The sequence below is a fragment of the Podarcis bocagei genome, assembly GCF_964188305.1.
Source record: "Podarcis bocagei genome assembly, chromosome: 11".
Lineage (NCBI taxonomy): Eukaryota > Metazoa > Chordata > Lepidosauria > Squamata > Lacertidae > Podarcis > Podarcis bocagei.
In genome coordinates this window covers 36,625,241-36,651,559 of record NC_138136.1, presented here as the reverse complement: position 1 = coordinate 36,651,559, position 26,319 = coordinate 36,625,241, and the positions used below count along the sequence as shown (strand labels likewise).

The 26,319-nt window shown below is 45.9% G+C and overlaps 1 protein-coding gene across 3 annotated transcripts in view; it reads right to left on the bottom strand.

Moving 5' to 3' along the window:
* PDE8B (phosphodiesterase 8B) overlaps positions 1-26,319 on the bottom strand; it is a 51,673-nt gene that overhangs the window by 12,923 nt on the left and 12,431 nt on the right. For all 3 annotated transcript variants that reach the window (XM_081212740.1, XM_081212738.1, XM_081212739.1), the window contains exons 3-12: positions 23,030-23,220; positions 21,207-21,266; positions 20,174-20,231; positions 8,192-8,280; positions 3,857-3,935; positions 3,452-3,592; positions 2,966-3,054; positions 1,349-1,409; positions 892-943; positions 380-457 (exon numbers count right to left, since the gene is read on the bottom strand). In XM_081212740.1, coding sequence (XP_081068866.1) covers positions 380-457; positions 892-943; positions 1,349-1,409; positions 2,966-3,054; positions 3,452-3,592; positions 3,857-3,935; positions 8,192-8,280; positions 20,174-20,231; positions 21,207-21,266; positions 23,030-23,220 — 898 coding nt within the window. The remainder of the gene's footprint in view (positions 1-379; positions 458-891; positions 944-1,348; positions 1,410-2,965; positions 3,055-3,451; positions 3,593-3,856; positions 3,936-8,191; positions 8,281-20,173; positions 20,232-21,206; positions 21,267-23,029; positions 23,221-26,319) is intronic.

Here is a 26,319-nt window from a genome sequence, read left to right as displayed (position 1 = left end):
ATCCTCATACATTGCATTATTTTAGATGTATGGGTCTATCTTGAGTTCCATGATGAAAGAAAGGCAGGATATAAATGTAATAAAATAAATAAAGAAGCTACGGCCCCATCATATGTTCTTAGAGAGTAATAAATTATTTGCCAGTAAGAGATGGAGACACCTCTGCCCCCAAATATTTTCCACTGTTCTAAATTGTACTGCTTTCTATTATTGTTGCTCAATAGCCCAGACAATAGGGAGCTACTTTTAACAAAAACCTTAAAGACATATCAAGTGCCTCTCTTTCAAATCTTCAAAAATGAACAGTGGCAGCAGCAGCAGCAATCTAATCCAGGATCCTGAACTGCTAGAAATATTCTCCACACATTGGTGTCCTTACCATCGCTGCTTCGAGAAGTTATTGATTTGACATCAATAGATTCTTTTCTTCTGTTCTTGCATCTGAAGGAGTGAGAGTCTAGAAATATTACAGGAAGGTATTTTAAAAGTGGCCAGAATTTATTTTCACACACACATTTGTTTTAACTAATTTCTCATTTACGGATAAAGATATTTAAGAAAAAATATTTTATTGATCAGAGCAGGTTGTCAAGCTAGCCAAAATGTTTCTCAATAATTTTGCCCTTGAACCATCATGTAAAGCACATTTCAATACATAATGGATTACATTCTCTACCTGCAAATCTGTTGAGAGAGAGGCATCTCTTTGCATCTACCATCCAACATGGCAGAAGGCATAATCTGTAGGCATAATTCTAGGAAAGCCCTCAGGGGGAAAAGTACCAGTTCTGCTAGATCCTTGATGGTACTTAAATATATATACATATACACCGCTGAGAGAATTTAGATGGTTATAAAACGATGCCATTTGAAGAAAGATTATTCTCTAACCTGACTGAAACTGGTCTCCTGCACACTTTTCATCACGATGGGTCTTGTAGGTCTGGTGTCATGTGAAAAAAAGAAAAGGAAATAGACACATAAACTTCTGATTTAGCTAAACCTTAGCTGCACAGACAACCTTGTGGTATGCAGGTGTGTGCTTCCTTTTCTTCTGACAACTCTATTTGCACCTGTAAACAATTTAGCTTTCCCAAGGACCAAATTCTGCTACATGATATATTCTGTGTAACTTGAAAGACTGCATAATTCTCTCCCCAAAATCTGGCCCAGTCATTTTGCTTGGTGAAATAAACTTGCATGCTACCTGGTGAAGTCTTCCAAACAGTATGTTTTGGCACTCATATTTTAAATATTACATAATGTACTGGCTGTGTGAAGAAAAACAGTTATTACTATGGGATGATATCAAGCAAAGGGGTTGTATACTACAAAGAAAACACAGTACCTGTTTGTTGCTGTCATTGGTGCAACATAGCTTCTTGATAGATACAAAATGACGGATTTTCCTACCGATATTAACAAAAACAACAAAATCACTGTTACTAAATAAAATAATTTTGGCACAACTGGTGATTAAATTAGCTTCTTGATAGATACAAAATGACGGATTTTCCTACCGATATTAACAAAAACAACAAAAGCACTGTTACTAAATAAAATAATTTTGGCACAACTGGTGATTAAATTAGCTTCTTGATAGATACAAAATGACGGATTTTCCTACCGATATTAACAAAAACAACAAAAGCACTGTTACTAAATAAAATAATTTTGGCACAACTGGTGATTAAATTGTTACCATTTACTTAAAATAAAAAAATCAGATCTGATTAATTAAAAGAAACCTGTTAATTAACTACTCCATCACTGTCAGAAAGGTTTGAGAAAATCTAATGTCTAAATTAACATACTGCAGAAGAGCAAATGATGAATAACAGAAACATTTTTTAGAGTGATTTTTTTTTATCTGTGATGTTTTGGAATGTTAAGTACCAGGACAATATTCAGTCATACAATGCTGTTGACTTATTATAATTATAGAGAGTGCATAAAATTACTGTATTTTCAATATTTTTTTCCAAATTAAAAAAAATCCTATAATTATTATTGTCACTTGTTTATTCATCTCATCCTACAGAATAGGTCAATTATGTTCACATTTTAAAGAATGAGACTGAGAGATGAGACCTTATTTAAGGACAACTATGAGTCTAACTATGTGCAACATGGGAATTCCATGACTAGCAGTGGAATCCTATGTGAGTAGCTCTCCTAAATTCAGGGGAACTTACTCTTTAGTAAAGGTGCACAAGATTGGAGTCTGAAACTCCTCACAGCTTTTTCTATGAAAATGTATGGAGAGTAGTTTGAATCAGAGATGCATGGGGGAATTTCAACTATTTGCCCCTAACCCCAAGGCTGCTTTTCGTAACAGAAAAAGAAGATGGGTGTTCCAGTCGTGGAATTTCCACATCACATGTAATCCACATGGAATTTCCACATCACTCTCAGGTAATCCAGGTAATACAAGGCTTGTGCCTTGTACAAATGCACAAGCATTTGGTGAGAGTCACAGGTGAAGTACAGTTGAGGATAAGCAGCTGGTGGGAGGGAGACAGGAACAATATTTATTTTATCTTAAAGCATTTATACAAGTGGTGTACAGTTATTATTATTTTAATATTGTTAAAAAACACATCCTAAAACAAGCAAACAGAAAACCCAGCTTATAGAACAGAGATTCAGGGGAATCAAACACATAAAACTGGGTCCAATCTGCAGAAAACCTAATTGCCATTTACTCTGATTCGGTGGTAAAATGCGGGTTTTCCTAGGGAAAGCACTGAGAGAGAAGAAATACACACTCAGACACAGAACTTTAAAGCCCAGACCTGTGCCAAGAAACATGGCACTATTATATGGAATTATTATATTTGATAGAAATATAATTATGCATATAGGTGTATATATTCACAGCCAAACCTGATTCCATCTATTTATATACGTATGTATAACAGAGAAAACCATTACAACAGAGTGCATTTTTAATTAATAAACTTACCCTCCTTGGCCAGTTACAGGCGTTATCTTCACATGCTGTTGGATACTGTCTCCTGATTTCCTCCGTGCATAATAAACTCCTTGCCATTCCTAAACAAGTTGAGTGAAAACAACATTCTAGGAAGCTCAGATGACAAACCCCTTTCTTAAAATAAACATTTCTAAGCTGGTAGCATTTTGTGACACCACACTCTCAGACACCTTTTACGTGAGAGAATCATAGATGCACTGACGGCAAGCTACAAGCAGAGAATCCATCATCCCAGAATCTCCACATGGCAATAAACTCTGCAGATTTTATGCATGCGCACACAATGTTATTTCCCTCTTACATTTTTGTTACAGGGTTACCCAATTGCACATGTTCTCCAGTAAAGTTAAGGTGTCTTAGATCTGTAATTTACCAACAGAGGAAGATGATCTCGAAGGTCTGTTCAGTTTAGGGAGATTTAAGGAGGCAGGAGATAGAATTTAGCTAGTCACCTACCTTTCCTTTTTTTATACAAGTGTTGATCGTGTCCAGTAGGTCCACACGGTTTTTGTCACTCTTTGGAAGCTCAGTGAGTTCCTTTCCTATTAGCTCTCCCTTTTGATAGCCCATCATTCGTTCAAAGGCTGGATTGACATACTATAAACCAAAGAAACCATGTGAGCAACCAAGGAAAGCGTGAACTTAAAGATGCATTCAGCATGCCTATGCTATATTCAGTCTCCAGTACAAATACTGCTAGATACATTTCCATTGTAGAACCCCCCTCCCCCAACAGATATTTAAGAAGGAAAGGAGGGATATGGCACAAACTTCTACATACAATCACAGAATGGTGTTCAATCAACTGATATATCGATACACAGGTTTCTGAAGAGAAAGAAAAATGTGCCTTTTCCATACCTGAATTACATGATCCTCACTAGTTATTTCTATGGCTTCATGACAGTGTTCCAGTGCTGTGAACACTGAATTGCAAGCCCTGAAATTAACAAGTTATTATACACCATTAATACCTGCAAGTGTAACAGGTCAGGATTACATCAGTGCATGAATTGAACGCAAAAAATGATTTTAAAAACATTGCAATATGTATTGCATTTGTATGTTTACATTTCTACCAGGATTTTCAATGTATTTTTCTACAATACATCTATGGAGAGGATTGTTAGGTAATATGTAATGTATTCCAGTGTTTCCCAACCTTTTTTGGGCAAAGGCACACTTGTTTCATGAAAAAAATCTCGAGGCACACCACCATTACAGCCCCGTGACGTCAGCGCGCAGCGTCACGCCGGGAGGGACATGAATTGCTAGCAAATTACATAATCACCTCCTTGAGGGCTGGCTCATCTTCTCCGAAGGCAGAACCCCATTAATTAACAGCACAGACTCACACCATAGCCAAGACGAGGGGGGAAAACCTCAGTCATGCACAGTCATGCACATGTGGGGGCTAAATGAGGACGAAGACCGGGCAGAGAGCAGGGTTCAAATCACCCCACCTGGCTAGGACAATCCCTGGGTGCTCCCTTGGGCCACTCGCCTGACCCACCTCGCAGGGCTGTTGTTGCGAGGATAACACGGGGAGAACCACGCGCGCCCCCGGGAGCTCTTTGGAGGAGAAAGCGGGCGATGAATGCAATGCACGAAATATATGAGAGGCGACCAGGTTTTGCAGGTGAGGGGCCCCCGCCAGCCTCCGCTTCCAACACCCGGCGCAACGACGCCAAAGTTTCCCCCCGGGCTCGGCTCGGGGAGCAGCGCTGCTCCCCCCCGGCTCCCCTTTGCCCTCCTGGCTTTCTCTGCCGCCCACTGGGGACCCCCCTCACCTGCCAAGTCCGGAGCGCCGGTGGAAGTTGCATGCATGCATGCAGGGCGCCGCGTTGCCATTGCATTGCACTGCACTCCATGCAACGCCTGCACGCATGCATTGCCTTGCACGCCCACCAAGGGGTCTCCCTGCAGTCCGATGCGTCCCCTCCGGCACGGATGCAGCATTGCAAAAATAAAAAACCCCCGACGCAGCCCTACCTGGGGGGCAGCCTCCGCCTCCGCCGCTCCACCTCCGCGGGGATCCCCGGGCTCCATCCCGCCGCCCAATCTCCGCGGGGGCGCAGGCAGGCTGCTCGGGGTCTGCGCGGAAGAGCCCCTGCCCACCCGGCCACCGCCGCTGCGCTCATTCCATGGCCGGGAGAAGAGCGCTTCAAACAAAACGCCCGGCCCGCCAGGCCACGCTGGGAAACGTAGTTCGCGCCCAAGGGCGAGGGGACTACGGATCCCGGCAGCCCCCGCGCCGGGGACGGAGGGGGAGAGGCCGGGTGCAGGGATGGAGGGACGGGTGGGCGAGTGAGTGAGTGAGTGGCAGCCGCCAAGCCTTGGCCGAGAGCCAGGAAGGGCCTCCCCGGAGGAGGAGGAGGGAGGCGCAGAGCGGGAGGGAGGGAGGGAACCCCAGGGGTCATCTAGTGACGGCGCCCCAATTGAAAATTTGACTTAAAAAAAAATCTTTCGAATTTTTTAATTTTTCCCGCGGCACACCAGGCAACATCTCGCGGCACACTAGTGTGCCGCGGAACAGTGGTTGGGAAACACTGATGTATTCACAGTGTAGATATTGCAAAGAAAATACTGGTTGCCTGCGTTTCTCCTGCCTTTTATTCTCTCTCTGTAAATGTTCCCTTTAGCCAGAACAGTGAATAAGCTTAAGCGAGGGCAAATGGGAAGAGGGGAAGATTTTCAAGTGAAGGAGGGGATAAGCAACCCTCCTCTGTAAGTCACCCCCATGACTCCCTCATTCCTGTTACAATGTGGAATGTATTCTTGCTGAGAGAATGTCTAGTATCACATGAGGGTCAAATTTATTTTGATTTATTGAGTAGGCCCTTGACTTGTGGATGGCAAATGCTGGTGGTACATTTTGGGGCAGAGGGGCCAGCAGAATTTTCTGGACCCAGTACACTTTCCTCATTTATGCAGGGGTTATGTTCTGAGGTACTGTATGTTGAAGTGAAATCACATGCATTTGAAACACCATTGGAAAAGCTTGTAAACACTCCGGCCCGCCTGTTTCTGTGGCATTTTTGGGTCACTTCCAGGTTCGGCACAATACGCGCACATGCAATCACACACATATTGGACGTGCCTAAAATAGTCACTGCCTATATGTAGATTGGGGATGCGGGTGGTGCTGTGCGTTAAACCACAGAGCCTAGGACTTGCTGATCAGGTTGGCAGTTCGAATCCCTGTGGCGGGGTGAACTCCCATTGCTTGGTCCCTGTTCCTGCCAACCTAGCAGTTCAAAAGCACGTCAAAGTGCATGTAGATAAATAGGTACCGCTCTGGCGGGAAGGTAAACGGCATTTCCGTGCGCTGCTCTGGTTCGCCAGAAGCGGCTTAGTCATGCTGGCCAAGTGACCTGGAAGCTGTACGCCAGCCAATAAAGCGAGATGAGTGCCGCAACCCCAGAGTCGGCCACGACTGGACCTAATGGTCAGGGGTCCCTTTACCTTTACCTATATGTAGATTAGACCCTTAGCTCCACTTGCAAAAGAGGGCACACATTTGTATACACTTTGGGTGGGATTGATATAATGAATCGTGTTAGTGGAAGCCCTGCACAAGTTCTTCTGCTTAGGCAACAGGACTTTTCCTCCTCTCTTCCCACTGTGTGCCCCACCTCCAGAATTGACTCTGGGGTGGGGAGCAGCAGACTCCGCCAGGACAGAATAAAGAGGGAGAAGAGTGGGAATTGTTCCATCTGGCCAACACCTTAAACTCAGATAGTGGGTGGGTATAAGTTCCCTGAAGCCATGTGGAAGAACAGCAGGTGGGGGGGGGGACACCCGGAAGGAGAAAAATGAAAGAAATGTTTGCTTCTTATAGTGATACCAACTATATACAAAATGCTCTACTTAGGTGAACATATTCTGATTAGGAAAAACTAAAGCCCAATGGAAGAAAGGTGAATACTTGGAATTTAAGGAATAAGGAGTCTGATTGAGGCAAGTGACTAGAAGCTGAGTCCCTGTGCAAGCCCCAAATAGCACTTACTCCTGATGAATGTTTAATTATTTGGTCTGCACTTCCCAAATCCTGGAACTACCGTATTCTTTTCGTGTATAAGATGAGGTTATTTGCTTAAAAGAAGAAGTAAAAAATTGGGGGTCGTCTTGTACATGGAACATGGGCATCCGGGGGATTTTTTAAATATTTAAGCATATGTCCAGGATTTTGGCTTGGGCGGACTGAGGCGGTCCCTCCTGCTTCCGCCCCTTTCTTCTCCCCCTCCGGGCTGCATGCTGGTAAATGGCTCGCCACCTGAAGCCCCCGCTGGCTCGACCATGGGAGCAAGAGCAGCTGCCACCGTTACCTCTCCTTGCCCTTCTTTCCTTCTCCCCCTCATCCCCTCTCAAACTCCCACCCTGCCCCCAGCCCGCTCACTACCTTCCTCAGCTCAGTTTGCTCGACGGCATAGCCCGGTGCAGAGTGGGCGCTGCCTTCCTGTGGCTCTTCCTTGGTATCCTGCTTGGAAGCCTCCTTCCCCTCGCTTCCCCACAGCTTCCCCACAGCTGCCACCGAGGGGAAGCATATGGTGCCCCAGTTGCTGCCTTTGCTTCTGCACCACATTGCAATGTATGTGCCTCATGCTTTGAAGGCGACTGCCCAAAAAAAGATAAACTTGCCACCACAGATCATCCAGATTTTCACTTCTATTTTAAGGGTTTGTTTTCTAATTTTGGGTTCAAAAAAATAAGGGTAGTCTTATACATGGGGGCATCTTATACATGGAAAAATACAGTATGTGCGGGAGGACAATGATAGTTCTACAGTTCTAGCTTTGAGAACCTGAAAAGCTACTGTGTGTGTGTATGGGCCTGAAAGTGCTTTTGTCGGGGGGGGGGGACGCAGGGGTACACATACCCTAAACATTTTGTGAATCTAACGGGAGAAGAAACTAAAAATGTTTTAAAAATTTAGTTTCTTCTTTAGCACAGTGAATCGTCAGTTCCGTTGCTACCCCTGATGGTGGCCTCATTTCCTGAATCTCAGTTGGAATGAGAGTATTCCTAAACATTTTTTAGGAAAAAAAGCACTGGGCCTGAAAGTCAGTGCACTTACCACAGATCAAAGCATATGTTCAGCATCACAATAATCCCACCACGTAACAGGATTATGAGACTGGAGAGGAACACTTTCTGTCAAGGACATGAACAGTTTTTGCACATATTTTTACGTACCGTAGTTTGAACTGTGATCGCACCTCGCTATGTTCTATTTGAATCAGTTCATTGTAACAAGCAGTGATGCTACTATTCTCCAAAAATCTCTAGGGGATAGAAAAAAAAGCCTTATATGCAATTAAGATACCATATATCAACACAGAAAACATATGAAGCTGTCAGCCCACTGGTCCATCTAGCCTGCTAATTGTTTATTCCAGGGTACCCAAAATGGTGCCTTCCAGGTGTTGTTGAACTGCGACTCCCATCAGTTCCATACAGAATGAGCCAAAAGTGAAATTGCTATTCTCTTTTACTGGTAGTATTGCACTTTTTAATGTCTGCATCCTACTATGTTCTGTCCACACCAATGGGCATAAATAATGTCTCAATGAGTCTCTTTTCCCAGCCCCTTACACAGTTTCGAAGAGCTTTTTGCAAGCATATTGCATTGTGATATGGAGAATGGATTTTTTTTCATGCCTGAAGGAGGCAATCACAAAACTAGAGAAAAGAGGTATGGCCATTTAGTGCTGAAAGCATGAATCCTACCCCACAAAAGAGAATGTGTATTCACCCTAAAATTGTTCAGCATGATGAAGCATTCAGTCATGAAATCATAAGAATCATGAAGTCATAAGAGGTGCGATTTAAAAGATGGAAAGGTGGAGGAGGCTCTAACATTTTACCCTATCCCTAGTAATGCAGGTATTGAGTGACAGCAACTGCTCAAGTTTAAGGTGCTTGAAAGGTCACTAGCAATGCTGAGTAAAAACAGGAGGAGAAAAATAATTTGCGCCATACAGGAGCCACAACATTTGGTGTCTTATTTCTGTTCCCACTGACGATTATAGATTTTTGCCAGTGAAACTGGTAGCTGTATTGCATTGGAAGACTGGTTGTTAACTGAAGATCGGCCGGGGGGGGGGGGGCTTTTTTAAGAGGACATGGAGACTTTGATGGCTATCTCAGCAGATGGTACTTTCTGATGTTACTTGCCCTATAAATGAACAAACGTTTCTATGGCCAGCAAACAAACCTTTGAAGAAACTTCAAAGGCTCTTGCTGAAAGAATTACAGCAGTAAGAATATACCACACAAGTCTCCACTTCCCCTCCCCACTGAAAATGTAGCAGTGTCACCGTCACCATTGTAGGCGCAAAATCACTTTCACAAATTTTAATGTATTGGTTATTGGTGTGATGCTACATTTTCTTGCATAAGGAAAACATGACCCATAATATCCTGTCCCCACTTTTCTAGAATTGCAAGTGTTGGCCCAGTAGGGGATTCAGTAATGAGTCTTAAAGCAGGCTTTGCTTCAGTTTGTTTTTATTAATACAAAATCTGCCCTGGCCAAATAACATCCATGTTACAATTGCATCTCTTTGCCCTTCTCTTTCACATGAATCAGATGTCAACATAAATAATTTCTAAAAGGCAATTTAAGCCTCATGTGTGCAAATGCCCGTAGTTTAGATTTTTACTTTCTCCCTAGGAAGGAAAAGAAGGGGAGCATTGGTTTGTGCCTTCTACATTGCAAATTGTGCAAATTGTAAATTGCAGTGTGTAAGGGAACAGTTTGGTTTTTGCTTCTGGATGCTTATCTTAATGTTTTTCATGTTCTGAATTAACATTTTATTTATGTTTTTATTGGGTTGAATCCAACAGGGTTCCACTTACCAAGTTTGGGCAATTCCCCTCTCCTACTATAGCCTCCACAAGACAGACACATTGTTTAGGTGGCCCCATATGCTTTGGGGGAGCTTTTGGGGAGAAAGGGGGGGGATGAATTGTGCAAGCAGAGCCTGCCTTAATCCTAATCTTGCTTTTGTGAGCAATGTGGGCTGGTGGATGAGGGGGAACCAGCCTGGGCAAAACCTCTGTAAACTGCAGAGACTGCATGCACTACATATTATGCATACTGAACCCCTAAAATGTCATGCATATGTGATTGTAAATTAAAGTGGTACCAACAGACAGGAGAACAGAATGGATGTGGCTTTTGCAACTACAACTGCACTGTACACCAGGGTAGGTAAATCCCTGAGTAGAAGGACTAGAAATGGACCTTTGAGAAGCTGGCTGTCAGATAAAAATTATGTCATTTTAATAGCACAGAATGGTACAGAGCAGAGGTAGTCAATGTGTTGCCTTCCAGATGTTGTACTACAAGTTCCACCACCCCTGATGATTGTTGATGTTGGCTGGGGCTCAGCGGTGGAGCAAGCTGATTGGGCGCTTCGGGTGGCGCACATACCCTGCACCCAAGGGCGGGGCCAGTCACCGCGGGGTGGGGTCAGCCCGGGCAGGACGCTCCGCAGGGCCTCCAAGGAGTCTGCCTGCTTCCTCCCACTCAGCCGCCCTACAGCTGAGGGGGAGGCGGTGAGCAGACCATTTGGGGCAGCGCAGAGCCTGCGGACGCCCAAGCTACTGCATCACTCCCAGGAGATGCGTGGCTCAGGCGCACTACAGGCCCCACGGTGAGTGCTGCCCGGCATTTTGTCACTCCCCTCAGTGTTGACACCTGGGGCGACTGGCCCCACCGCACCCACTTCCTCCGCCCCTGCTAGGGCTGATGGGAACTGGAGTCCCAGAATATCTGGAAGGCTTCACATTGGTTGTTCCTGTTATAGAGTAAGTCCCTCTCACATAATTTAGGCTACATATATGAAAAAGCAGGTCTGGCAAATGCAACGAGCAGCCAAAGTATAATGCTGACAAACAGTTTTCTACTGAGATGAGGAATGGCAGAGATGGGAGGGGGGAACTTGAAGAACAAATGGCAGCTGTAGTTCCCTATAATGTTTAATTACATTTTCCTTATTCTTTGACCATTTACTTTGAAGTCCTAATGAAAAAAGCAGGCTACTATGAATAATATACATTTATTATTATTGTACACACAAACCCTAAACCTCTGAAATGGCTACAGCAATCCTAACCCTTGATCCATGCTGCTGGAGGGAGTTAGGATATAGCACAGATTTCCTTCTACCCAACTCTGCTGGTGAAGATGCAGAGTTCACTGCTCCTGGTGTGGACTGTGGACAGGGTACTGTAAGTGAAGTTTCCATTAGTAGTACCTGCTGTAAGGCCTGGAACTGGATCTACTGGATCCTAAACCATTATAGCTGCCAGAGAGGGATGAGAGCTGACCTCTTTGCTGTTCCAGCTTGAAGCTGGCTCAACAAAAAATTGTTCACTGGTGTAAGTTGTGTAGCTTTGGGTGTGGTGGTGGCTCTGCTGCTCCTTTCAACCCCACTGCTCCCCCACTGGGAGTTAGGATTGCTCCCTTGGCCTCATCAATACTAATGAAGTTGCTTCCAGGTGACTGTGCTTTGAATCAGAGGCTCAGCCTCTGGCTGCTTTTCCTGTGAACAAACGGCAGCCCAGAAGGCAACCAGTGAAGCATAGAAAGTGTCTGTCCACCCACTCAGGATTATTTTAAAGCCTAATCTTTGGTATGTTAATCCTTTTTCTGTCACTTGAGAACAAGGGCAACCAGAATGAGCTATAATACACAACCTAAAGATGGCATGGAGATATTCAATGGGATCCTGTCTGAACAAGTTGGTTGTAATTATTGCAGCAAATACATGAGAGAGAGAGAAAGGTAAGAGACAATAGAATTTGCACCGAGAGATTATTAGACTGGGTCATTTGTGCTGATTCACAAGACCAAACTGATCTGTCCATAAGGGAGCTGGTGGACCAGTGGAGGGTTCAGAATGAGCCCGGCTTAAAACCAAGCTGCATTTACAGCACCATGACACAGTTTACAGATGTGGGTTGGTGATGTCTGATCATTTTCCATCTGGATGCATGCTAATGTCACCAGATTCGTGAGGTGGCCAGCTATAACGCAGATCAGTTCAGACTGCAAATGAGCATGCCATTTTTGTGACTCAGTGCTAAATTGCATCATCAGAGCATTAAGCTCATATCCATTGAAATAATTCAGAAACAAATGCTGAACTTTGGGTTTAGCATCACGTGCAAGAACCTGCATCATAATCAGGTCTTCACACACACACACACACACACACACACACACACACCCCTCCTTTCACGTGGTCATGAGGACATAGGAAGTATCTACATCTGCTTTTAACCAGCCTTTCTCAACCTTGGGTCCCCAGATGTTGTTGGACTACAACTCCCATCATTCCTAACCAGCATGACCAGTGGTCAGGGATGATGGGAGTTGTAGTTCAATAAACTAACCAGTTTATTGTTTAATAAACTAACCAGGGTCCTCATTATGTGTGAACTTGGATAACCCTGGTTAGCTTAAAAGCAGGAGTCAAGTCTAATTTTATGTGACCCTTGGGCTTAATTTCATGTGGATGTCAAACTGGGGAGGAAGAAAAAAGGAGGTGGCAAACAAACAAACAAACAAACAAACAAACAAACAAACAAACAAACAGAAAAGGGGATGCCCCCCACACTGCTGGCTCTGAACAAATCAGCACCATAAGTTATTTCTGATCCTGGCTTTTCTGAAATGACAATAGCTTAAACTAACCTGAATTCAGAAATAACCCAGAAGTCTGATTAGTTTAAAAGTAGAACTTTTCAATCTTTCGTTGCGGCTGCACCAAAGAAACACACACAACTCTATGCTTCGACTACGCTCACAAAGACAAGAATTATGATGTTGAAGATGGAATTTTGAATAAGTTAGATAGTAAGTATAAACACAATAGTACTATTAGTAAATAGAATTAAAGAAGCCATGCCCAGGGGTGGGGGTGGAGAGTCACAAGGGTACATGGGGAAAGGGAACGGTGTAACAATAGTTGATTAAATGTGGATATACAACTGCAATGTTAAAGGCAAAGGATACATGATGTGTTTTATTTACAGTATTTGAATATTGAAGTTATGTGTTGTCAGGGGTTCAGAAGCATAGACGCAGAGAAGGGAGGAGACAGAGAGCGAGGGGGAGGAATACGAAGGAAAGATGAGTGGGGATGACGAACCGAGATCGCCGAGCTTATCCAGTGAGTCCGAGGATTCCCAGAAGGGAGCGCCAGCAGTCAGAGCAAGGGGGGAAAGCAGGGGGACACCCCAGGAAGAAGGGTCCAGAGAGGAATCAGAGAGCAGCAGTTGGAGATCGGGACCCACGTACCCAGACGGGAACAGCGGGGAGAAAGGGGACCAGATATCGGGTTCCGGAGGCTTTCAGAAGGAGGGAGGGCATGAGTCAGGAGTAGTCACGCCCACCTCGGGGAGCGACGAAACGATCAAGAGGAAGGTTGAGAGTTGGGCGCGCGCGCCAAGTTCAAATGTAGCGGAAGCTGGCGCAGTAAGCAGCCCAGAGAGTGAACCAGGTCCCAAAGCCCGCCGCAAGGAGGCGGAAGGGTCAGGGGGGTCCGCGTCAGAAGAGAGTAGGAAAAAGGAGACCCCGGGGGGCAGAAGGACCCAGAGACGGAGGGAAAGGCGCAGGAGGTGGAGCAAGGCTAGGGTATTAAGCTGGTGTGCTAGAGGCGGAGACTCAGACGGGTCTTCGCCGGTCTGACCTAGAAGAAGTAGGGCTGCATATTGCAGTTTGGAAATGGAAGCTGTAATCCAATAAAGACTCTTTTAACCTGAACGCTGGCTAACGTGGTCCTATGTGAGCTGGGACTGAGTGGCAGCCCTGACAGTAAGACCCGTCTCATTTAAGCTTCGGACACCTGATACCTCGCAGCGGAGGCAGAAGCAGCGAGAGGAGGAAATTGGTGTTTGGGAGCGAGCTCACAACGGTTGGCAGAGATGACGGAAGCAGAGAAAATTTCAGCGCTGCAACAGGCAGTGACCCAATTGAACGCGGAGGTACAGGCATCCAAGAAAAGGGAGGAGGATGCGGCAGCCGCCTACAGAGATCTCCACGCCAGGTTTGAAGCATTGGTTAAGCATGGGCAGCCAGGACCCAGACCGGAGGGGGTTGGGTTGGCACGGAGAGCAGGAGGGCTTGTGGCTCACTTCGATGGGAATTTACAACAGTACCCCAATTTTCGAGCAGACGTAATGTGCGCACTGCAACTGCTGGCGAAAGACTTTAGGGATGAGGAAGAGAAAGTGGGGTTTATACTATCCCATTTGCATGGGGATGCTAAAGCGTGGCTACGCAATTTGTGGAGGGATAAAGATCCGGCGCTTCAGAATGCAGATGCCTTTATCAAAGCGATGGATGCGTGCTTTTTATCTACCATTGACGTGGATCTTGCCCGACGGGAGATTCATGGACTGAAACAAGGGAGGGCGAGCGTACGCCAGTATCACGCCCGCTTTTTTGCGCTGGTCAGTGCCTTGGAATGGGACCGGGATTCGCCCCCAGTCAGAGACCTATTCTGGGAGGGTTTAAGCAGTGCTGTTAAAGACGAAATTGCGAGGGGGGAGAGGCCCCGGAGCACGCAGGAGGTGGTCCAAAGGGCGCTGACTGTGGGGGTGAGGCTGGAAGAACGTCCGTGGTGCAGAGACGAAGGACGTGGAGGGCGCGAAGCAGCGAGAAGTTTCTCTTTCGTTCCCAGGGACGCTACGCGTGCGCAATCTACACCTCCGCCAGGAGGGGGAGTGGAACCTATGGAGGTGGGAGGAGCCAGGGCTCAGTCAGCTACCAGAGCCCCTGCACCGGCGGCAGTCAAGACTAAACCTCCTAGAGGGACCAGGAAGTGTTATATATGCGACAGCTCTCAACACTTGGCGAAAGAGTGTCCCCAGAGGAGCTCCAAGCACACTGCAGCCTCCGCAACGGTGAAAGCGGCCACGCAACACAGCGAACACCAGCAGGGAAACGACGATGTCTGGCTGGAGACAGAGGCACTGGGGCCCAGCCAGACGCATCACTGAAGCAGTCCCCAGCGATCTTGCAACCCACAGACCCCCTCCCACCCAAACCAGTAGTGCAACTCACAGCATCTCTCCAGCTGCCCGATGGCGTCACTATCGAAGTCCCGCTTTCTGTGGATTCTGGAAGCAACGCAGACTTTATAGCACAGGATTTTGTGGAGCAGCACGCTATACAGCTATTACCGGCCACTCTGCCCCTGCAAGTCGTCACAGTGGATGGCAGAGAGTTGCTGGGGGGGCAGGTGGTGAAGCAAACGCCGCCAATGGTGATGCGCCTTGGCAACCACAGGGAAGTCATCAGTTTTAACGTCACACGACTGTCGGACACACCCATTGTGTTGGGCATGAGTTGGCTGGACAGGCACAGTCCGACACTGGCTTGGTACCAGCGACAGCTGATCTTCGGCTCCTCTTACTGCGCAGAACACTGCATCCTGCCCGGACAGGAGGGAGAGGAGGAGGAATCACAACTGCAGTTGGGAACGTTGCAAGCAGTCCCCCACAAATACGCAGACTTTCTGGAGGTCTTCTGCGAGAAGGAGGCAGACAAGTTACCACCGCACAGGCAATATGACTGCAAGATTGACCTCCTACCAGGGGCGACGCTACCGAAGGGGAAGCTGTATTCCATGTCTGAGGATGAACTACAGGAACTCAAACAGTTCATAGATCACAATTTGGAGCGCGGTTTCATCCGGGAGTCCAGGGCAGTAGGGGGCAGTCCTGTTTTCTTTGTGAAGAAGAAGGACACGCCCCAAAAGAGGCTGGTGGTGGATTTTCGCCTCTTGAACAAGATGACCAAGCCCTCTGATTTCCCCATGCCCAGGATTGACGACCTACTGGCGACGGTGCGCAAGGGACGCGTGTTTACCAAGTTGGACCTGCGAGGGGCGTACAATCTCATCCGCATGAGGGAGGGCGATGAGTGGAAGACAGCCATGTTCACGCCTCTGGGCACCTACGAGTACAGAGTGATGCCGTTTGGATTGCAAAACGGTTCTCACTGTTTTCAAGCTTTCATGCATCATGTGTTGGCGGGACTCCTCTACAAGAAGTGCGTCTGCTTTCTGGATGACATCCTGATATTCTCCGAGTCGCAGCAAGCGCATGACCAAGACGTTCGGGAGGTGCTGGAGAGGTTGCAGCAGCATAGACTGTACGCCAAACTGAAGAAGTGCCAGTTCGACACGACGGAGGTGGATTTCTTGGGTTACAAGTTGTCGGACAAGGGGCTAGCCATGGACAGCGCCAAGGTGCGAGCGGTGTTGGATTGGAAGAGCCCGCGCAACCGGAAGGAGGTCCAGCGGTTTGTCGGCTTCGCCAACTTCTATCGCAAGTTTATCAAAGGGTTCGCGATGCAGACGGCGGCTATTACGGACACGCTAAGCTCCAAGAAAAAGAAATTCATCTGGACGGAGCAGGCAGAGCAGTCCTTTCAGGCACTCAAGCGTCTCTTCGCGTCGGAAGAGCAACTGCTGCATATCGACCCCAGCAGACTGATGCGGGTAGAGACAGACGCGTCCGATAGAGCAGTGGGAGCTGTCCTGCTGCAGAGGGACCCACAGGGGGTCTGGAGACCGGGAGCGTTCTACTCCAGAAAGCTCAGCAAGTCGGAGCAGAACTACACCATCTGGGACAGGGAGTTGCTTGCCATTCATGCAGCATTCAAAGCATGGAGGCACTTCCTGATCGGCGCCAAGCACACGGTGCAGGTCTGCACGGACCACAAGAATCTGGAGCACTGGCGCACGGCGAAGTTCCTGAACCAGAGGCAGATACGTTGGGCGGAGTTCTTTGCTGACTTCGATTTCCGAATAGAGTACGTCCCAGGCGACACCAACATCATGGCGGATGCACTGTCCCGAAAACCGCAATACCTCGAAGAGGCGACGCCAGCGGCAGCCATGCACATCTTCGCGCCAACAGCGTGGGCGTGCGCTTCAGCCACAGTAGACCTGGATGCGGTGCGGCGGGCGTTGCAGGACGACTCATTCGCGCAGGCGAAGATGGCCGAGGTGCACAAGGGCACGGCGAAGAGCGACGAGTTCCAGATACGGGACGGCTTGCTCTTACGTAAAGGGGCCATCTACGTGCCGGGAGATGAACTTCGCGCCAAGGTACTGCAGCAGTTGCACGACGCACCCACGGCCGGGCACTTTGGCACGGAAAAAACGGTGGAATTAGTCGCAAGGGACTTTTGGTGGCCCAGACTGAGAGGGGAAGTCGCGGACTACGTCGCGAGGTGCGACACCTGCCAGAGGGCCAAGCCGGTGCACAAACCACCGGCGGGACTGCTCGAACCGCTGCAAACGCCGTTTGAACCGTGGGAGAGGGTGGCCCTGGACTTTGTCACGGATCTACCCAGCTCGAGAGGCAAGACGGCTGTACTAGTGGTGGTGGACTTGTTCACCAAGATGGCACACTTCATACCGTGTGCGAAGGTGGCCACGGCAGAACAAACAGCCAAACTGTTCATAGATCACGTGTTCAAAGTGCACGGGCTGCCGCGGTCTATACTGTCCGACCGCGGTCGCCAGTTCATCTCGAATTTCTGGCAGAAGCTGATGGGCTTCCTGAACGTCAAAATCAACCTGACATCAGCGAGACACCCGCAGACCAACGGGCAAGCGGAGAGGGTCAATGCCATCATGCAGCAGTACCTGAGATGCTATGCCAATCAACAGCCTGCGACGTGGGTGGATTACCTGCCGCTCGCCGAGTTCGCCTACAACAACACGAAGCACGTGTCCACAGGGGTGACACCGTTCTTCGCCAACAATGGGAGGAATCCCAGAACCTTCCCGGGACTGGACAGAGTGGGGGAAGGGGAACCGCAGACGGCGGACGCTTTCGCGTCTGAGTTGCAGGAGGTCCACGATCAACTCCGACGGCAGCTGGAGCTAGCGAAGCACGCATACAAGGTGCAAGCGGACAAGCACAGGCGGGTTGGCGAAGAGATCCGAGTGGGAGACTGGGTCTGGTTGGCAGCCCACGCAGTGCCGACCAGATCGTTAGCCAAAAAGAAGTTGGGGCACAAGCAACTCGGTCCATACCAAGTCGAAGCGCAGATCAACCCAGTAGCTTTCAGGCTGGTGCTCCCGGAGGGTTCCAGGATGCATCCGGTGTTCCACAGGTCGGTGCTCACTCCCTACAGGACACCTCACAGGTTCCAGGAACCAGGAACAGCACCGAGTCCGTCTCAGGAGCGGTCGGAGGCGGGAAGATTGCCACAGCAGGACCCCATCAACGAAGTCACGGAGATTTTGGACTCCAGATGGGGGGAAGACGGAGTGGAATACCTCCTAGCCAGAGAGGGCACCCGGGCTAGTGCTAATAGCTGGGTGCCAGACTACGCTTTGGAGGAACCCCTGCTCAAGGACGAGTTTCATGCCCTTTTCCCACACAGACCCATGCCAGCAGGCTTCTTCGACGACTGGTTGTTCACGCCCACACTTTCCTCCAGCACGTTCCATGGCTTCGACTCGGACGGGGAGCCCGCACAGCGCACACATTCCCCAGAGGGGTCACCGGAGGGTTCGGCGTCCGACACCTCGTATTGGTGGGACGATCGGCCAGAGGAGCAGTGGCGCCGGAGGTGGCTGGAGATGCCAGGTCAAGCGACCGACGCAGAGACTGACATGGACGTGTGCGGGGAGGATCTCGGTTTCGAGCACGGCGGCACTGAAATGGAGGCGGAGCAGCTCACCGTTGACGAACGCGAGGAGGAAGACTCGGAGGTCTTCAGTTGGCGGCCAGCAACGAGGAGCGAACTGTATCCGGCATTCACTCCTGTGATGATGGAGCACCCTGCAACCACCCTTGAAAGTGGGGAGGGGGGAAGGGGGGGCTTCGAGGGGGGGATGGATGTCAGGGGTTCAGAAGCAGAGACGCAGAGAAGGGAGGAGACAGAGAGCGAGGGGGAGGAATACGAAGGAAAGATGAGTGGGGATGACGAACCGAGATCGCCGAGCTTATCCAGTGAGTCCGAGGATTCCCAGAAGGGAGCGCCAGCAGTCAGAGCAAGGGGGGAAAGCAGGGGGACACCCCAGGAAGAAGGGTCCAGAGAGGAATCAGAGAGCAGCAGTTGGAGATCGGGACCCACGTACCCAGACGGGAACAGCGGGGAGAAAGGGGACCAGATATCGGGTTCCGGAGGCTTTCAGAAGGAGGGAGGGCATGAGTCAGGAGTAGTCACGCCCACCTCGGGGAGCGACGAAACGATCAAGAGGAAGGTTGAGAGTTGGGCGCGCGCGCCAAGTTCAAATGTAGCGGAAGCTGGCGCAGTAAGCAGCCCAGAGAGTGAACCAGGTCCCAAAGCCCGCCGCAAGGAGGCGGAAGGGTCAGGGGGGTCCGCGTCAGAAGAGAGTAGGAAAAAGGAGACCCCGGGGGGCAGAAGGACCCAGAGACGGAGGGAAAGGCGCAGGAGGTGGAGCAAGGCTAGGGTATTAAGCTGGTGTGCTAGAGGCGGAGACTCAGACGGGTCTTCGCCGGTCTGACCTAGAAGAAGTAGGGCTGCATATTGCAGTTTGGAAATGGAAGCTGTAATCCAATAAAGACTCTTTTAACCTGAACGCTGGCTAACGTGGTCCTATGTGAGCTGGGACTGAGTGGCAGCCCTGACATGTGTCTTATCTATATAATTTGAATATGTAATGTAAATAAATAAATAAATAAATAAATAAATAAGAAAAAGGGGGGGATAAAAAAGAAACACACACAACACACACCAAACAGTTGGTCCCTCTTTGTTAAAAAAAAAATCCATCTAAAAATGCAGTTCTCCAGTGTAACCAGGTCTTTATTGGGAAGAAGTTCAGGTGGTTGCTTGTGGAGTCTGACCTTACTCTCAGACTCATTTTGTGTTTACATAAGGATCTTAAAGGCAAAGAAAGCAGCAGTCAGCTTTCCAGTCCTCTTCTGCTCAGGGCTGACCACAGAGGACCAGGCAGTTACAGGGGCTTACTAAGGTGCTTACTAAGATACCCTTAGAGACCCTGTATTTTCAATTTTTATGAGAATTTATACCTCATCATTCTGATGCGTATGCACCATCACTCAGGGTGGCTGATGAACAGGTGTCTGACATCAAATCATTGAGAGAAAATAACTGGAGACTGAAAAATTAGTTATCACTTAAAGAAAGTGAAAATAATTTCTACATACCCTGTTAAAACCTGCGTGGAGAAGGGGTAGGACAGACGTTTCTTCTTGGTTACCAGACCTACAGAATTGTAGAAAATGTTGTCAGCTAAGAGATCTGAAAAATTCTGATAATTCCCTCAAGTATGTGTATTTATGTATGTGTAAGCTTATGCCACAATTAATTTGTTAATCTTTAAAGTGCCTGTTGTTTTTGCTGCAACACAGATTACCATAGCTGCCCCTTTGGGAATTAGTGCAATAATATTATTCATACATATAGAAGTCATAAAGCACAAAATATATATTTACTCTAGCAAATTCAGTTTTCCTCTTAATATCAGTTTTGCAGATATTGCCTTTCCTTATTTGTTATGTTATGCCAACATGAGCTTGGTACGAGTCAGAAATCTAGACTGCGCAATGTATGTTAGCTAAGTAGCTAAACCCATCATCATACCCCCACAAGGCAAATAGCTTTGGTGTGCTATTGGTCACATTGTGCTTTAATTGCATTTTGGCCTGAGAACAAAAATCCTGCAAGTATTAAATCCTGAAAGAACCTCAAAACACCATATTCTGCTCTTGCAGATTTGTGATAGGAATTCCCATGGAGGCAGCTGATGACTTTCTGTATGTATTATTTATAATTTTATTATTATTTTTGTAACCCCCTTTGAGGTTTTTGTACAATCAAGCAGTGTATAAATTTTGTGGTGGTGGTTGTGGTGGCAGTGGCAGCGGGGGGAGTCCTTTTTCAATGGCAACAGCACCATATCCTAAGTGCAGGAGTTTGGGGAAATGTATGAATATTCAATAATGTGCCAAACCACATTCTGAAGTGAATAGACATTCTTGTCTGAATAAATAGTTTGATCTAAGATTTTAATGAGAGACTTGTATTGTCCTTTTCTGAGTAAAGAGTCAATTAAAACACTTATCACTAGCATATTTATGGATGTGAAGTCCAACCACTGCTAAGATATTTTGTTCATTAGTTAACCTTACCCATTAAAAGAGTGTCATTTGGAAAACATTCTTGCCAAAAAATACTTACATTTGTGGAACAACAGCTAATATTACAGTGTGTTCAGCGGGCTTTGTAGCACGGATTGACCTGAAATTAGGAAAGTCAATGTCATAATCATTGAAACCATCTTTAACAACAAAAATTAATATACCAAACACCATATTTCAACCTATGAATGGATTCTTACTTATGCAGGCAAATTGCACACAAAAAAGTTAAATTTGTTTCCTCTGAAGCAGTTAATATTACTGAAGAGATAAGCTATTTTATAAGCAAAACAGTGTTTTGTTTCTTCAGCAGCAAGAACATCTTCAGAGGAAATAATTTAAAAAGCTGTGGCTACATGTGTGTTTCTCCGGGTTTGTGTGTGTGTAATCTGCAACTTTTAGAAGCTGAAATAAATAAAGAAACTATCAGTTTCATTCATCTTTCAACACATACCCGATCTTTACATATTTCTCAGACCTGGGTAAAATAGCTTAGTTGGTTAGAGCATGGTGTCGTTAACACCAAGGTTGCAGGTTCAATTCCCATATGGGACAGCTACATATTACTGAATTGCAGGGGGTTGGACTAGATGATCCTCAGGGTCTCTTCCAACTCTAAAGTTCTATGATTCTATTGATGGACTTTTAGAGGAGGTCATTTGATTCTTCCACCATGCAGCCAGGGCTCTGCAACACCCACACAACCCTAGATTAGCTGAAGCACAAGGTTACTAAATCAGCTCTGAGTTTAGTTGCCTACAACCTTTTTATTTTCAGAAGTGAAAACAAAATACTACTTTTGGCTTGATTTGCAGAGAACTATCTTGCAGTATTCAACCTCACATTTATGCCTTTTATTGCTGGTGTTGAGGGTCTAGTTTGATGTTGAGGTGGTGAACCTCAATGTATGCCACATCAGACTGCAGGTAGGGGCTCACCTAACTGAATGTTCCTCCATACAAAAAAATATTCTATATATATATTGTCTGCTGAAACCTTGGTGAGATTCTGCCAGTCAGTGCAAACAACACAGAGTTAGATGGACCAACAATCTGTTCACTGTCAGGCAGCTTTCTATGTTCCTATTCTCTTTGACATTCAACTTTCTGTAATGCAGGAGTTCAACTCTTCTATGGAATCATAGAATAATCATAAGAACAAAAGCATTTATGTGCTTATCAAGTCCTTTATAGTGCATTTTCAAGGCCTTTCTATTCTGGCATGCATAGTTGTCAACCAAATCCTTATATAAGCCCAAAATCTGGCTAAGTCCTCCATAGCACACGTGTGATCTTCAGTAACTGCTATTCAGACACATATTGCCTTTGATTCCAGAGGAAACACATTGCTGTCTCAACTAACGGCCATTGGCAGTCTTCTCCTCCAGAAACAGTCCAAATTGGTGGCTATCACCACATCTTGTGGTAGCAAATAGTTTTAACCATGCTCTGTGATCTCTCCTACTATGCAGTCTGAAGTGGCACGGTCTAGGCACTGATTTGCCTTAGAAATAAAGTAGAGTTCCCATATTTCAAAAGGTGAAAATCCAGACAAAAAAGTTGTTGAGCGTTTCTTTTAGTATTGCCCAAAGTTTGAGCTTTTTTTTTGTGTGTGCAAAATCTCAAAAAACTATTTTTAAGGAAAATCACAAAAAACGACACTGCCAACATGGGTTTGCCATACATCTGGATTTTTGCTGACATTTCAGAGATTTCCACCTGGACGCTGTTTCTGACGGCCAAATCCCGGCTATGTCCAGGAAATTCTGCATGTACGGCAACACTAAATAAAGTGACTATAGTACTATTGTGGAACAGTTAACTCACACTCCAAGTTTCATATGAAAAAAGGGCAATTAATTACCTACAGATGGCTTCTGCGTCAAAGTATCTGGAGTTTCTATGATCTATGACAATTATTTCATGGTGTTTATCAAGAAAGCATTCAAGTGCTGACTCGGGCGTCCGAGCTATGTTACATCTATATGCAGCTCTGTCACAAGCCCACCAAAATCCATCACTCTGTTTGTCTTCTTTCGCAAAGATCAGCAACACCTATAAAATATAGAAGGCAAGCTACTGTCGTCACACTTAAAACACCTTCCTATACTGTGGATTTAAACCTAATAATGTTTGCGGTTAAAATTACACTATTTGTTTTTAAAATTACTGCAACACTGCTCCCGCTCACTTTCAAAAAGTTGGCAGCATTTAAAAACACACTTTTGAATGATGAAATTTATGGTTGTGCTTGCCATAAAAGCCAATGTAAAACATGCTTAAATGATGAGAATAGTAACTGAAATCAGAAGCGCTATTTCCTAAATTTGGAAAGAGACTCACATACCTGACCAACCGGTCTATTAGTAATGAAAGTGCAAGAAAGTTTAAGTAATTCACAACTAGGTATGGAAACATATCATGTTGTCTTGTATTAATACTGAACTCTGATTATAAAATCCTGCCTTCAATATTAGCAAAAAGCCTTAATATAATGGGGAAATAATTTTTAAGCAAACTGAGAAGCATGGTTAGTGATGCTAAGACTGCTGCTCATCTTATAGAGACCATGCAAACATTTTGAAGTTTCCCACAGAGTTACTATTCTGGAATGCAGCCAAGACCTTTGATCATATGGAATGGCTTTCTTTACTAGAAGTATTTAACACCTTCAATGTTCAACTCAGAAATTGGTTGGGCAATATATTCATCCATGGTAGCTACAGTTTCATTCAATTCAGAATTGACAAACACTACTCAAGAGACAAAGGGAATGAGTCAGGGGCTAATAAAGTTTATGGCGGGGAAGACCTGGGCTTCACCCTAACCTCTCCCATTCTACTTTTAATAATGTCCTCATCATTCTAGGAGGTAATACTCCATATCATGTCACCACATCTCCCATTCAGAACTGTGCATACAGTGCCCAGATGGCCATATTATAGATACTTTTGTGGATTTTCTGCTTCCAAGGGTTGTCACTCATGCATCTTTAAAGAATTATGTGCGCTCAAATGTCTGTACATTTCTGTAGCGTCTCTGTGGTAGATCTGCCAATCCCAAGGCAGTGACAAGATGAGAACTGCTTTCTGATGTGCTGAGTGAGAAAGCAACACTGTAAATAATTCATGATTTTTCACGAGAGCGCTTTAAGAAGGAAATATGTTGTCATCTTTGTGACATTTACTAGTCGTTTTCAAATTTATATAGCCAGAAACATAGGAAATTGAACTGCTCTGTTTTGAAATATACACAAATTATTAAATCACAGCAATCGCCAGGGCCGGGACAGCCATTAGGTGGGGTTAGACCGTTATCTCAGGTAGTGGGAGCCCCTGATGTGGTGTTCCTGCGGCTACCCCCCTCCACCATTGGCACTAATTTTAGACAACATCTCACCAAAATTGTGTAAGATCTCACTTGAAATCCACAGGATCTGTGCCTGAAACCAGTGCCAATGCTGGCACTGATGCTCCAACAGTGGCAGATCTAGTGGGTCATGCAGCATGTTTGCTTTAGAATAAATATAATACAAGAAAGAAAAGATTCATTGTTTATAAAAAAATTGACAAGAACTGTTCAAAGTACCCAGCTAGAACTCTTTTAGCATAAAATGTACAGAGTTTCAAAGTTCAGTTTATTTCATATGAATAGATTGTCCTGTTAGTATCCTTGGGACATCCTGTGTATAGGTTAAGGAAAGAAAGTTTTGTTCTCTTTAGCTGGTTTCTGACGACTGTGCTTTGCCATGGCGTCACCATATGAAAGTCAATGCATTTAATCTGCAGGTTGGCAAGGTGACCTTGATTTTGTGTTATCTAAAGCTATCTGAAGTGCTGACTTCCTAACAATAAGTGAGATGATGATTAATACGACTGTTGCACCACCACAAACGTCAGTGTATGACTAATCTGTTAAGAAAGCTGAGTGCTTGTGGCTGTAGACTATTAATGTACTTCAAAAAGTTCTAAGACAAGCCAGTATGGCACGTGAAACTTAAGTAGGCAGAAAAGTTCTATCTTTTTAAAACTTTGCTATAACTGGTTCTTTCTGTACAGACCAGTCACACCTAGTAAATAGCTCTTGAATCTGTGGAACGAAGGAATTCCTCTAGAAAGCATTAGAACCATGTGCGATTCAATGTCTTGGTAGCAAAGGCTCAGGCTTCAGGGCCAAAACCTGCTCTAGCCTTCTTATCCCCCACCCCTTCCATGCTACCTTCTCACAGGGAGTGAGCGGTCAGGGAGACATCCAAACATGCCACTTGCCACCTGCATTCTGAAACTAAATTGTCCCAGACAGACTCTCCCACTCCGTGCCCTGACTATGTGGATTGGCTCTCAGGAAGATTAATTAAAACAGAAATCCGGCAGCTCTGCTTGAGAGATGGCAAGCAAATAAAAAAGTTAATTCCTTCTCTCAGAATACAAAACTTCAGCACTCAACATTAAAATTGAAAGCCAGAGGTTTTAAGTACTTTTCTATACCACAGGCAATTACCCAGTGAAATTTGTTGCTGCAGAATATTATGGCCTATAATGAAAAAGATGCTGGATAGGTCAGTCTTTGGCTACTTGTCCTGACAGCCAGAAGTACAACTTCCACATTTTGAGAGAGTGCCTGACTCTGGGATGATGCTGGAGACTAAGAACTGAAGATGGAAAGTACAAATTTGCAGTTGTTTTAATGCTAATGCTGGAGGTGGTATCCACTAAAATAGTTCCACAAAATCTGTGCCACAGAACTCCCTTCTCCTCTCCTTGCGTGCTCCATAAGTCTGTTCTGGGGATAATATCCAATCCATGCAGAACAGATTTGGAGAGGGCATAGAGGCATCATTGCACCAGCAGAACCTCATTGGATACCACTCAATATTCCCAGAAAATGATACCATCAGATATTACTTTTTTATTTATAATTCTCAAGTAAGGCAAGCTGGTTCAGAATTTGAATATCACACAATTTACTGAATCTTTGTAACTGGTTTCAAATGATCTATTAGCTCCGCAGTCATCCTAAGAATAAAGTTTAAAATGTACAGGTCTTTTTTTACATATACAGAAAATGTATGGTTTAACCTGTGTATTTTCCTGAGCTGAAGGATTGTAGCAGTTAGTTGAACCTTAATACTGAACTTAATAGTTATTACTAAAA